Here is a 13,772-nt window from a genome sequence, read left to right on the forward strand (position 1 = left end):
GAAACGAGGCACCTTGGAAAGAAAGATAACTAATGGAGGAGCAGAAAGGAATTGGGTCCTGGAGGCAGAGCGGGTGGGACGAGGGCCTGGGCCTGGGGCTGCTGCCGCGTAGCTAGCTCACCAAGGGCCTGGGAGCCCAGTCACAAAGGGCCCCGAGACCCCACACACTCCCGGGGTCTCTGCTTGGGGAGGGTTCCATGAGGACACTGAGTGCCCTCCCTTGCTTGTTCCACTCTGTGGCTCCCGCCCTTTGCAGCCAATGCTGCTTCTGGGGCCAGGACCTGGGAGATGGAGCACCCCACCCACCCCCAGCACAAGGCTGACCCAGGCCGGCCAGCCTTTAGGATAATCGCGCTCTTCAGAGCCAGCATGAAGGGGAGCCTTTCACAGGGCACTTTTGCCTGGTCTCCTGCCTTAACCCTGGGCCCTGAGGTCCCCCGTCTAAATCTGCACCCCGATGCTGCTGAGCTGTGTGGGCAAGGCAGCGGTTGTGCTGATCAAGCCTCCCTCGTGCTCTGTGACGTCCTAGCTGTGATTCTCCAGCAGCCTGGTAAGTCAGACTTCATCCTCTCCGCCGAGCTGGAGGGTCAGGCTCCGTCACTTGCCCCAAGGCCCAGGGCCGGTACGGCAGAGTCCACAGGTGCCTTTACTTAGCTCCTGGTGTCTTACAGCTCCCGGGACCCCAGATCCACTCGATCTGAGGACCTGGGTGGTGGGTTCCGGGCTGGGGGTCTTGAGACCCGTCTTGCCCAAGGGGCTGATGCAGAAAGACCCGCGGGGAAGATGGTGCAAGCTTGGAGGCCCCAGCCCCTTGACCCGTTGCTCTCTGGCAGTCCCAGCCCCCCTCCTCTCTAAGCAGGGTCTAGAGGTTCCGACTCATACCCCTCCCCCTGTGGTGCTGCCCTAGCCGGGACCCCATTTCCAGCTATTTTGCAGCCTTGTGATAACAAAACAATGGATCTCCCTGCAGCCTTTCCCAGGACCTGCCGGAGTCTCAGGACTTCAACCCAAAGGGGGCTGGACCCCAAAGTTCAAATGCTGGTGATACCCCAGTGGTTTTCAAGGCAGCTGGGAAAGTGGCTTGGAGCCCCGTGCTCTGGAGAGCAGGCAGGCCAGGCCCCACGGCCAGCAGGCAGCACGGCGCCCCTCAACGGCCAGGGCCGCACAGCTCGCTTGCTCTGCTTCAGCAGTCACTGGGGCCTTAGTTCTGTGACACACAAGTTGGAGTGCAGTGGTCAGGAGCCTTCCCACCTGGGCGCCCGTGCCCTGGCCTGGGGGCGGGGTGGATGTTCTGGGGGCCAGATGGGGAGCGCGCCAGCTGCTCTTCCTGCAGAGGGTCTTGCTGGAGGAGGAGTGGATCTTGGCTGTGACTCCCAGGGGCTGTGACTCCGCCTGAATCATCCATCGGGGAGGCCCAGCAGCTGGTGGGCGATCTGGGCTCCAGCCCCCCACCCGCCACTGGTCAGGGTGCATTCTCCTTGACAGGGACTGCTCTGCAGTCATTCGTTTCTATGGAAACCAGGCTTCCCTGGAAGGCTACTGGGGAGTCGGGAGAGGAACCCAGGACCTCCATGGGAATGAGGCCCCAGTCTCCCGTTTGATCTGCTGCCAGAGCTGGGTCTGGGCAGCTGCCCCCTTAAAGTCCGTCATTCCTGTCCCTGGCGGGGCATGTGCTGGGCACCAGGCCCCTGAGCTGCCTTTCTCATTGTGCCTCTTTGAAACCTGTGAGCTGAGAGGTGTGGTTTCATAAAGGAGGAACTGAAGGCTCAGAGAGGTTAAGTAACTTTCCTAAAGTCACAAACCTGTGAAGAGAGAGACCGGGCTTTGCGTTGAGCCTGTCCAACCCTGAAGCTGCGCACTCCCACTTCCCCGACACTGTTCCCCAACTCCCTGGCTTGAGTCAGCCTCTGGGGCTTTGCTTGGCCCCTGTCTTGGGGGGTGGGGCGCCTCCGATCCTTGGATACTGTCCAGGGACGTTCCTCCTGGGTACACAAGGAAGAGGAGGGAAGGGCTGCCTGGAGTCAGGCGTGGACCCCAGGGGACCTCCCCACTTCCTCCAGCTCCTTCCTCACGGTTATCGCGAGCCCCCGGTTATCGCGAGCCCCCGTGTGCCAGGAGTCCTCTCACCACTTTCTCCCCAGTCCTCTAACCCCACTGTTTTCTGGGTGTTCTGACACCAGGGGTCTGCAGAGAGCAGCCATCCTCGCTCTCCAGGGGTCCTCAGTGACCTGGATGCCCAGTAGGGGTGCAAGGTTCGCTCCCAGCCGCGCTTGAGCACAAAACCCCTTTGCCACACTCCTGGCTGCCAGTTCCTGGCAGTCAGGGCAGGCGGGAAGCAGAGCCCTCGTTAGGCCCCGCCACGGGGAACCGTGGGATTAGGGCGGCCTGCACCCCTGGCCCCCCTGTCCCTTTTCCTGTGCTGACGTAACGCTACTGTGTGCTGAGACCTGGTGTGGAGATTCTGGGATGGGCACAGTACCCATGCTGCCTGGCGGTGTGTGTCTGTGTGGGGGGTGGTGGTGGTGGTGAAGGGCGTGAGGTTGGGCATTGCTTCAGATGTGGGAACAATATTAAAAGGATGTGGACTGGCCAACTTTTTGGGGATGGGGGTCAGGGAGGCTAGCAGAATGCATGTACTTGGACTAGGGGCTGCACAAATCCCGCTCCTCTGCTTGGCATGTGCCCCCCTGGTGAACTTGTAGGTAGCAGGTCAGCCTCTTCCCTGCCCCTTCCCGAGCCTGGCAACCAGCCTGGAGAAGCCCTGGAGGCCTGCGTGGACTGCTGCGGGCCGCTGTTGAATGCACACACTAAGAGAGAATCTCGAAGGCATCCGGGGCAAGACAGGTGTCTCTTACCTACTAGATGATTCTGTGCACAGAACACATTTGTAAAACCAGAACCAAAACTATAGTGACAAGACAGTAGATTAGTGGTGGCCAGATTTAGGGATGAGGGGGGGTGGCAGGGGCCCCCCAGGCAGTTGAGAGGTGATGTACTCTCCTGAGTCCCGATTTGGAGTGGTGCGGTTGCATCAGTCTGCCTGCGATACCGTGGGCAGGATGGAACAAGAGCGCTTCTTTTGCTGCGTGGAGATGGATAGCCTCACAGACCAGAGGGGGAGCTGGAAAGATGGCCAGGCTGGAGGTGCTCCTCCACGGTGGGGCAGGAAGAGGGGTGTCTTTGCAGTCCAGGGGGACCCAGCTGGCAGCAGGACTGATTGCAGCTCACATCTGGGTTCACCGGGAGGTGGTCAGTGGCAGCAAAGCCGTGTAACTTGAACACCACGGCTGGGTCGGGCATGGGGCCCTGGCGCCCACCCCCATTATCACCACGTGCATGGGGGTGCACGGGAGAGAAGGCCTAGCCGCTCCCATCTTACAGATGTGGAACTAAGTCTAGGGGCTTAGGAGGGCCGCTGGGCCGCTGGGCCGCTGGACATGGCTCACTGAAGACCCTGAGGCCGACTTCCACCTTTCTTTTCAAACCCAGGGTGGTTTCCAGCCTGCCTGGCGCATCCCATTAGAAAGCTGCGTAACCAAAACCCTGCAGTCTGATTCTCTGTTCTGATTATTTGCTGGATGATTTGTTTCAGACACTGGGAGGCCGGGAGAGGAGAGGTGACCTGGGATACCGATGGCTCTGACTGGGCCGGCAGACCCCGTGCCGGCTCGGGCTGGAGCCTGGGCTGGGGGTCTGCGCACCCAGCTCAGCTCCCGTCCCGCCGACACCTGGCACGTAAAGGGGGCTAGTTTTCCGCCTTGCTGAGGAGATGAGGTGCTGGGGACAGGAGCGACACCAGCCTCCGGAGACACAGTGGGGCCTGCGGTGGGGTGGGGAGAACTGAGCTGTGCCTGTCTTGCAGTTCATCACCCAGAGCCACCCCAGGACCAGCTTCCCGAAGCCTCTACCGCCCTGAGGTCACGCCCTGACTCCACACAGGCTTTGTGCCCCCTGGAGACAAGGACAGTGCCCGGTGCGGCCCTCGCTGCACACAGCACCTGGTACAGTGTAGGTGTGTGGATGGCCAGAGGTAGGGTGGGGTGGCAGGGCGTGGGGCGGTGGAGGATGTGGGCAGGCTCAGGGGTCAGGGGAGAGCTGGGGTGCTGATGGCAGGGAGGGCCCACCCAGAGCCCTGCCCATGCTCCTGACTGCTCTTGCTCTGGTGCCTCCCACCCACGGGCTTTCAGCCCTGGCAGGTGTGAAGGGGGCTGTCTGGGGATCCGAGGGAGGGAGGGAGGGAGGGCTGGGCAGCGGGGATTGTCTGGTCAGTAGCTTACGGGGTGATCCTGTACCCCAGAACTCAGGGTCCAGGCCTGGGCAGATGTCTCCCTCTTCTGGTGGCAGAGCTGACAGGAGCCTCCACCCCAACCCATGTATAGACTAGGAAGCTGAGGCCAGGAAAGGGGCAGCTTGGGTGGTGAGGGAGCCGAGCACAGGGCCTGCGCCCCAGACTGCCTGCCTGCCGCCCCGAGCGGAGGCCCTGCAGACCCTGGGCCCAGCCTGCCCTCTCCCACCCCCGGGGCTGGAAGCTGAGCAGCCCCCTCCCCTTCGCCTGTGTCTCTCCTCAGCACCTCTGCAGAGGTGGGCTCCGGGACAAGATGGCGGCCAAGCAGCCCCCACCTCTCATGAAGAAGCACAGCCAGACGGACCTCGTGAGCCGTCTGAAGACCCGCAAGATCCTGGGTGTGGGTGGCGAGGACGATGACGGGGAGGTGCACCGATCCAAGGTGGGCCTCGGGGAGGGCCTGGAGCGGCCCAGGCCAGGGATCTGCCTGCGGGGCTCTAGGGCGGGGGAGCCCCGTGCGGGGTGCGGTTGGGGAGAAGAGCAATACTGCAGGAACCCCAGGACCGAGCTCATTTTCTCAGAATCTTAGTGGAGAATTCCAGGGAATAATCACAAAAAGGAAAGTACGTCGTTGGAATTGAGTGCTTATTATCACACGTATGGCTTTATAAGCATTATTTAATCCTGCCGTCCCCTGGGAGGTGGAGACCCAGCTCCTGGCCCATTTTGCAGATGAAGGACCCTGCCGGAGGCCACACTGGTCAGCGGCGACCAGGCTTCAAGCCCAGGTCCACGGGCCCCTCCCTCCACCTTTGTTCCCGGCCAGTGTATTTTCAGCTTCCCTCAAGCTGGAGCTGGTGACTTCAGTGTGACCTTCGCAGCCGGGAACTCGGGTGGTCCCTGGGCCTGCCAGGGGTCCCGGGAGGGATGGGGGGTGCTTCATGTGCAGAGTTTCTCTACCTGGCTGACCCCCCTGTATTTGCAGATCAGCCAGGTCTTGGGCAATGAAATCAAGTTTGCTGTTCGGGAGCCTCTGGGGCTCAGGTGAGCACTCCCTTGAGGGGCGGTGACGGGGCCGGGTTGGGGTGGCCTCAGGGGTCTGGCTGTGACCTCCCGCTGCACACCTCCCCAGGGTCTGGCAGTTCGTATCTGCTGTGCTCTTCTCAGGCATCGCCATCATGGTGAGTCCCCCTCATCCCTAGGCTCCGGCTCTTCCCGCCCTTGTCTGGCCTGCTCACTGGGGCCTGCCTGGGCTTCTGCTGCCTTTCCAGCATTTCCTACTGAGCCCCCCTGTCAAGGCTCTCTGGCTGCTTCTACTGCCCCAGCTCCCAACACTCAGGCCCCCTGTACCCTGCCTGGAGCTGCCCGGGCCCCTGGTCCTCACTCCACTCCTCTCCCTGCCCCTGGGAAGTCCAGAGCCTTTGGTCTGCCTGGAGGGTGAGGCCAGAGCAGCCAAGATTCTGACCCTGGACTGCCCAGGGACTTCAGCCCCACCTCTGGGGTGAAGATGACCCTCACCCACTGTCTACAGGCCTTCGCCTTCCCGGACCAGCTCTATGATGCCGTGTTTGATGGAGCCCAGGTGAACAGCAAGACTCCCATCCGCCTCTATGGTGGCGCCCTCCTCAGTGAGTACCCCTGGAATGGAGCCTGAGGGAGGCATGGGACCAACCTGGGCTGAGGGGAACACCCAGGGCCTTCCTCTCTGCCTGGGGTCTCTCAGCTCTGAGTGTGCTCAGGGGTGCCATTGGTTGGGTGTGTGCTGCCATCTTGTGGCCACTCATGGAATGCACTCAGTGGATCTAACTGGTTTTTTGATTTTTTTTTTTTTTGCCACCATCTGGGGGAAAAAACCCCTGGGCTCTGGGGTGCAAGAGGAATGGGCCCAAGCCCTGTTGCCCTCATAAGTCAAAGCCCCACATACCCTTGGGCTTCTCATTTGAACTACTTCTGTTTCCTCTAAGCCGAGTCACACAGTGTGACAACTTTTAAAACTAGTACAGGTGGTGACTGACCTTCACCTCTAAGACATTCTGTGGCTCCCTATTACCTGTAGAATAAAGTCCCTGCTCCTCCCTGGCATTTAGAGTCTTGCAGTGGGTGAATCCAGCTTGCCTTCCTAAGCCTCTCCCCCTCCCACAGCGGGCCCTGGAGCGCACACCTCCTGATGTGTGGCTCTGGACCTTTGCGCCCAGTCTCTCCAGCCTTGTGCTGCCTCCAAAGGCCAGCTCAGCACCTCTGGGGCAGAGGGTGGTGCAGCTGGGATGGCTGCAAGCTCTTCACCCAACGAGGGCGAACAGGTGTTCGGGGGTTAGGGCTGTTGAGGGAACACAGCCGCCGTTCAGAGCCAGCTTACCCTGGGTCTTCACTAAAACGCCCAGTCCGCTACCTGCCGCTGGGAAATTCCCTGTGATTCCTTTCTGGGCTCAGACTTTCTGTCTGTGCGAGTCCATTTGGAGAGAAAACGCCCATGGACGCTGGGCTCTGCCCGTGCTGACTAGGGGACCTGGCTGGGGTGGGATGTTGAGGCTCAGGCCTTACTAGTGACAAGACTGAGTCCCGGGAGGGGACGTGACCTGCCCAGTGTTCCACAGGGCCCGGGAAGCTACTGGAATCGGCTTGAGCTTGTTGGCGGAAGCCTGGAGGGGATGGGCCAGGGTCGGGGGTGACTCTGCGTCTGAGCAGGGAATGGGTCTGTGGCAGACCCCAGAAGTCAGGATCCTGGCTGTCTTTTGGGTCAGAAATAAAGCGAGGAGGAGCGTACCCTGTCCCCAGCGCACGGGTGGGGGCGCAGACCGCCCACCTGTCTGTCCACCTCACCCCAGGCATCTCTCTGATCATGTGGAACGCGCTCTACACGGCCGAGAAGGTCATCATCCGGTGGACGCTGCTCATGGAAGCTTGCTACTTGGGGGTCCAGTTCTTGGGTGAGTGCTGAGGTGACCAGCGGGGCAGGGGCACAGCTGATGGGGTGCGTGAGGGTGGCTTTGCCCCCCTTCTCCACCGTTGCCTTCACCTCTTGGTAGCAGGCCTCCAGAAAGAGAGGGAAAGCTTCCAAGGGGGAGGGGCTCGGGTGGCTTTTATTACTGGGGCCTGCACACCTGTGCCTGCATCGTCCTGAAGTCACGTGTGTACCCAGCACAGGTGGCAGCACACCCCGTCTGTCTCCCCCCCCCCACGGCACCCCATGACCTGCCACGTGGGCTAGCTTGTCTCCCCAGGTGGATGGGTGGGGAAGGGCCCCTGGCTCCGGGTGGCACCTGTAGGGGGAGGCGTACCCCCACTCGCTGACCTCTGTCCCCCCCGGCTGTCTCCTACAGTGGTCACTGCCACGCTGGCCGAGACGGGCCTGGTCTCCCTCGGGACCCTGCTGCTCCTGGTCAGCTGCCTCCTTTTTGTCGCCATCAGCATTTACTACTATTACCAAGTCGGCCGAAGACCCAAGAAAGTCTAGCTGCCCATGTCAGGGCCCCCTCGGAGCAGGGAGGCCCTGGGGCCTCAGTCTCCCTTTGGTCCCTGGAAGACAGGAAGGACCCTACCTGGGTGGCAGGGGGCTCCCTTCCCCAGGCCAGCACTCCCCAGACTGGTGTCCGAGTTTGGGGCAGGACTGGCCCTCGGCGACTGTATCTTCAGCCTACACGGGGACACCTCTTATTTTTGGGTCTCTTGCTCCCAGCCCCCCCGGACAGATACTGGAGAGCTGGTGTCTGGGTGTTGGGCTAAGGCGCCCCTTCTTTCGAGAGGGGCTGTGGCTGCCTTCCTGTCTCCCCCACACCCTCAGCCAGCGTAGTATCCGAGCAGTGAACTTGGCTTCTGTCTATGCCTGGGAACCCCCACAATGGGCCCCTGTCCCCGCTCCTCTCTGTGGCCCTCCCCACCCGGTGAGCACACCCCTCCCTGCCCACAGCCCAGGGCTCCCGCTCCACAGGTGGCTTGGAGCCTGTGCTTCTGCTCACGTTCTTTGAGTCGGGACACACCCCCCCAGTCCTCTCCCCTATCCTGGGCCTTGTCCCCAGCTTCTGGAGGCTCTGGGGAGACCCCTTCCCCTACCGTCCCAGGCCCAGAGGCCGGCCTGGTCAGGTGGACACATAACCCAGCTGGAGGCCCCTGGGAGTGATGGGGTTTGGGGGAGTTAGAAAAAGCAGCAGCCGCTCTTCCTAGTTCCTGGGCCTGCAGGTATAACCTCGGGGTCCCTCCCCTGGGGCTGTGCCCTCTGCACCTGTGGCCTCAGCTGCCCCCGGGGCCTGGCTGAGTAGATGGGGCGCTTCGGGGTGAGCAGGGGAAGAAGCCCCCATACCCGTTGCCAATGCCCTGGACTAGGCCGCGGAGCCCCTCAGAGCAGAGGAGAACCTGCCTCATCCCGCAGGGCCCCTCCCCACTTCCATCCGCTTGTCCCTGCTGTCAGTGTTCTTCCCCCCAGCAGCCTGGGAATGGCAGCCCCTGGGAGCTGAGGAGGGGTGTGGAGGGAGGGTGTGGGAACAGCAGCCCAGGCCCCAGAATTGCTTCTCAGTCAGGGGTGAGGGGGGAGGCGGCTTGGGGGGTGACAGACGATCCCTCTGCAGCACCTCTGGTTGTTGCCCGGGGCGGGGGGGGGGGGCTCCCTGTCCCTCCCCCCTGTGGGAGCCACAGTGACCCAGAACAGGAGGGAGGCTCAGGGCTGTGCGCTGGTTACCTGGTTGAGCAGAAGAGAGCCTGGGCGCTAAGGACGGGCCGCTCTTCCCTGGTGTCCACCTGGCCGCTGACTCCATTTCTCTCCAGAATCACATCCCTGCCTTGACTCGCATGGCACCCGGGCCTCCTCTGAAAGGTGGTGTCGATGGCCGGTGGGCAGTGCCCCGAGGCGCGGCTACGGCCCTCCATCTGACCCATGCTGTCAGGCCTGGCTTACCTGTCCCAGGTGATGGGCGTTTGTCCTAATGACTGCCAGGTGTGGAGGGGGAAGCCCCGAGGGCAGGCAGGGAAGCCCAGGTGCTTTGGCACCGAGCTCTGTGTGGGCGTTTGTAGGAGCTGAACCGGCCACATGGCCTCACTCTCTGCTGGGTCGGGAAGGGGGCGGACATGGCCTTGCCCCTGCGAGGGGGTGGAGAAGGCACAAGGGCATGGGACTGCCCGCCTCGGGCAGTAAGGCGCAAGGAAGGGGCCTGGCCTGGGGGCCCAGGGGCAGGATGCTAAGGCCAGGCTTCCTGTTGGGGAGGAGGCGGTCAGGGACCCTCTATCCTAGTGAGAAAGGTCAGTGCAGGCCCCGCTTCCTATTGTAAAGGTTTGGGAAGACCAAGAATCTCCCGGATCTCCTTTGCCACCAGAACCCAGCACCCCCCTGGGTCTCCAGTCTCCTCGCCCAGCCCAGCACGCCCCAACCAAGACCTCACCTTTCTCCATGGTGACTATTTATTCCTCATTCCTTTTTCTTTTTGTAAGAAATGGTCACAAAAACCAGTGCAAAACCATCTGTGGGCATCCTGTTTTATATTACAAAACTCCTCTTGATATATAATATAAAAAGGGGGGCTCACAGGAAATAAACATGATAAATTAGTTCTGCTGTCTACTGCAGGTACATCTACAGTCTTCAAAATAGACTTTCCACATGGGGACTCAGTGGGGAAGGGGAGAGGCAGGAGAGGGGGTGGCTGCTGGGGCCACAGCTGGTTAGGGGGTGGCCAACTTGGCTCCTGAGGCATGGCTGGGAGAGGGGGACAGGGAGAGCCAGGAGGGGGACCCAGGCCTGAGCCCTTACGATGCGTGTAACGCCAGGCCCTACACGCCAGGCCCGTGCCTTTGAAGTAGGAGGGAGGGGCTGTGGGGCGGAACACATCACTGACAGAAATCTCCCAGCCATGTCTTGTTGTGGGGTCAGAGGTCAGAGGACCTCTGGGCCAGGAGGCATCCCTAGCCTGTCCCCGCCCACCTCCAGCAGCCTGGGACCCCAGCACTGATGGATCATGAGCTACACCTGTGGAGGCTGCAGGTTAAGCCTTTTTTGCCCTTCGACCTGGCCTCACGTGTCCTCGTGACAGCTGCCAGCCTGGACCAGAACTTAGGAGCGGACGCTGCTTTTCCTTTCCAGCCTGAGTGTGGTCACTGAGGGGCTCCTTGGCACCTTTCTAGGCAGCTCTTGGGGGTGCGGGTCTTGCATCACCTTTGAACCCATCTTATCCAGACATTCCCCCGTAACCTGCACTTCCTCCCTCTCGAACATTTCAGGGGCTCAAAAAGGGGCGGGAGCCAGATGCCAGACTCTTCTTACCTGTAAGGCCCTAGATTCTGTGGGCAGTCAGGGCCATATGGGACCCAGAAGTCTAGGATACCCCTGGATGGGAACCACAAAGCTACTGATAGACCCAAGACACTGGTCTCATGTAGTTCTCTGTTTGCTTTTGTCACCCTCAGACTAGCCATTTGCCTTTCAGGAAGCCTGGACAGGCATGTGGATGGGTCTGCAGAGGGCAGGCCCTAAGCCCTTTCAGGCTAGACTGAGGTGCCAGCTTCAGGGCCCTTGGCCCTGGGATGCCCAATCGCGAGGGAGTTCATGGCAGTATTTATGTATCTGCTAGTACAGAGACGAGTTAGATCCAGTTCAGGGGCCTGGAGGGAGGCCAGGGCTGGAGCACACAGTAGCAGGGGAAGGGAGAGGGGCCACAGCAAGTCAAATGGGATCTTTACAGCAGCTCGGGCTGCGTTTGGGGATGGGCAGGGTCAGAGCAGGGGGCAGTGGGCTCTGTCTCCCAGTGGCTGAAAAGCCACAGGCAGGCTGGGAGCTGGCACAGAGCCAGTAAGACAGAATGGGCTCTTCTCCAGGCTGTTCCCTGGAGAGGGTCAGCCAGCGGGAGGAGAGGACAGCAGGCTCAGCTGCCCCTGCCCGTCCCAGGCAGACAGCACTAATCAAACCTAAGGTGCTCGCCAGACATCACGAGTTGCGCTTGAGGTGGCTGCCAGATATCACTAGTCAGGATTCCCTGCCCTCTCCAACTGAGCCCACCCCAAACCTTGATTAAACTGTTTGGGGTCAAGGCCTTGCAACCCAGCCGCTAATACTGATCTAAAATGTGAGGTCCGGGTATGAGGCACTGACGTGTGATGCTTTGTGGTGTGAATGAATGGGTGGCAAACTTCTCCTGCCGTGTCACAGCAGAAGCAGCCAAGGCGCCCCGGAGTTCTTCATCCGGGAGATGAGGAATCTCCCGGAGACAATGTGCGGCCTGAACACGCAGGAGAGAGAACCAGTGGGATGCCAGGGATGGGGACACAGAAACAGAAACTCCGTGCCCTGAGCTGATGCCGCTGCGGGCCGAGGCGGGGGGCTGCCTCGGGAGGTAGCAAGCACCTGGTCCCTGGAGGTGTTCAAGAAGAGGGTGAAGTGTCGGCAGGGGTCTTGCGGAAGACATCCAAGCCTCAGTTTCGGGTGCAGATGGGCGCGTCAGGGGGCCCTGGGGATGATCCAGCTTGGGGAGCCAGGGGGTGAGCGGGGACGGGGGTGCTGGGGCTTGTGCAGCGAGAACAAACAGCATGGAAAGATGTGACGTGTGTACATACACGTGTGTGCCCAGGGGCTGAGGGCGGTGTGGCGACAGGTGGGGATGACAGGTGCGGGGAGAGTCGGGGATAATCTTAGCTCTGGAGCTAGGCAGAGACGGGGGCTGGGTTGCTGGTCAGGCTCCCCTCTCTTCTGGGGGAGCCGAGATGCCGAGACCAGGGAGGGTGCGAGCAGGTCTGCAGAGGCCTGGCTGTTGCTCCAACTGCCATATCCTGTGTGACGGTGGGTGAGAAACTGCTCCTCTCTGGGCCTTCCAGGTGGTTTGGTCCAACAGAGGGTGCAGCAGCCAGGCCATCCTTGCATCCAGTGTCCACTGCCCACTCTTGGCTCCAGCCCCAGGCAGGGGTATCCGCATGGGAGGATGAGGGAGGGCGCGCAGGTTCTGAGTCCTCAGGGACGCGGTGTGACCTCTCTCTGACACTTGCTTGGCTTCCTCGTTGCCTAAGTCCTCATTTATCTTGGCACCAGGTCCCGACGCCTCGAGGAGAGGGCCCAGGCCCGGGGTGGCCCGAGTCCGGTTGGGGCCGGGAAGGACCTAGGACTGGGTGTTCCTTTGGTCTCCAGTGCCCACGGGTCTCGGCTTCAGGACCCCGGGGGAAAGCCGGTGGCACCCTCCCTGGGGTCTGGGTCAGTGACATCCGTCTAGACTTTTTTCTTCTTTTTGTTTTGTTAAAAAAATAGCTATTTCCCCCTGCCCCTGCTGGCCACGCATGTTGGCCTGGCCCCCTCCTCCAGGCCAGGACAGGGGTGCGAGGAGGGGAGGGCGCTGGGCCACAGGCAGCGTTGGGCGGGTGTTGTCCGGCTTCAGGCCATGCCCTCTACTGGGTGCCACGGAAGAGGCACATGGCGAAGATCATGGCAAAAAGCTGCAGAGACAGGAGGAGGGGGCACGTCAGCTGGACCCGCTGCCCCCGGGCCCGCTGCCCCCCGGCCTGCCCCTTCCCCAGGGGAGGGCCCCCTGCCTCAGACAGGAAGGGGCTTGCCCATCACTCTTAGCACCCCGGGCGGGGTGGGGCTCAGCCCTCTTGCTGGTGGTGCCATTTAGGCAAGAAGAGGGCTTGGGATATGGGGGTTCGGATCTAGCTCCCCTCTTTGCCAGCAATGACCTTGTACAGGACTTGTTGCCTTTGGGCCTGAGTGTATTGACAGCCTGCTGTTCTGGTACTTTCGCAGAAACCTCAGACCAGGAAGCTAGACAGGTAGTGAGCTTGCCTGAGGCCGCACAACTACCCAGTGGGGGCCGTCAGGATGGGAGTCTGGGAGTCCAGGCATCTGATCCTGGGCTCAGCTTCAAACCTCGCAGCCGCCCTCCGACCTGCAGGCAGGTGGTGAGCGGCCTGTGACAGAGATGATATTAAAGAGTGACCGGAATTGTTACTAGCAGGCAAGGGGCGGACAGGCTTTGGCACAGTCAGGAGCGCAATCACTGAACCCCGTCCCAGGGCCCTGGGTGGGGCGGCAGGGACCCCACCCCCAATGCTGGCAGATGCCCTCACAGTCAGAGCCCTCAAGTGGCTTCAGGAAGTGTCCCCAGACCGCAGCCTCATGGCTGAGCCCAGCAGCAGGGTGCAGAGGCGGGGCTGTGACCTCAGCAGAACCCCTTCTGGGGGGGTGGTGGGGGGCTCCTGCCTCCTCTGGTCCGGCACACCCGCCAGGGTCCGGCCACGGTCCTGCGCGCTGCGTGTTTCCGGCTCCCGGTTTCCTGCCCTGAGCGCCCTGCCCCTGCCCGCCCCCCCAACCCCCAAGCCTGCGCGCTGGCACACAGTAGGTGCTCAGTCTGGCCTGCTGAGTACACGAGTGAGCGAATTATAACCCCTGTCGCCGCCCCAGGCTTAGTGGACGGACGATGGGCAGCTCAGCAGAGCACCGGGAGAAGCCGAGCCTGGCCAGGCTTCTGGAGCCAGGAGTAGGGGGCGCCCTGGAAGGCTGCCCTGCAAGGCGGGAGGGGCAGGC

The 13,772-nt window shown here is 61.6% G+C and overlaps 2 protein-coding genes across 5 annotated transcripts in view; one reads left to right on the top strand and one right to left on the bottom strand.

The window, feature by feature from the left end:
- The first annotated feature begins 3,923 nt into the window (after nt 1-3,923).
- Nucleotides 3,924-9,822, top strand: TP53I11 (tumor protein p53 inducible protein 11). Of its 2 annotated transcripts, none has more exons than XM_012725445.1 (7): nt 3,924-4,012; nt 4,569-4,727; nt 5,271-5,329; nt 5,418-5,466; nt 5,817-5,913; nt 7,111-7,212; nt 7,606-9,822. In XM_012725445.1, the coding sequence occupies exons 2-7, from the start codon at nt 4,599-4,601 to the stop codon at nt 7,737-7,739; spliced, it is 570 nt and encodes a 189-aa protein (XP_012580899.1). In that variant the 5' UTR covers nt 3,924-4,012; nt 4,569-4,598; the 3' UTR covers nt 7,740-9,822. The 2 variants fall into 2 exon arrangements, with proteins under 2 accessions (XP_012580899.1, XP_012580900.1); XM_012725446.1 differs by having other exon boundaries at nt 3,962-4,030.
- The window catches only part of TSPAN18 (tetraspanin 18), a 122,986-nt gene continuing 118,946 nt past the window's right edge, over nt 9,733-13,772 (bottom strand). For all 3 annotated transcript variants that reach the window (XM_004683568.2, XM_012725443.1, XM_012725444.1), the window contains one exon: nt 9,733-12,685. In XM_004683568.2, coding sequence (XP_004683625.1) covers nt 12,638-12,685 — 48 coding nt within the window. In that variant the 3' untranslated portion in view covers nt 9,733-12,637. The remainder of the gene's footprint in view (nt 12,686-13,772) is intronic.

The sequence above is a fragment of the Condylura cristata genome, unplaced genomic scaffold, assembly GCF_000260355.1.
Source record: "Condylura cristata isolate star-nosed mole 26May11 unplaced genomic scaffold, ConCri1.0 scaffold00015, whole genome shotgun sequence".
Taxonomy (NCBI): domain Eukaryota; kingdom Metazoa; phylum Chordata; class Mammalia; order Eulipotyphla; family Talpidae; genus Condylura; species Condylura cristata.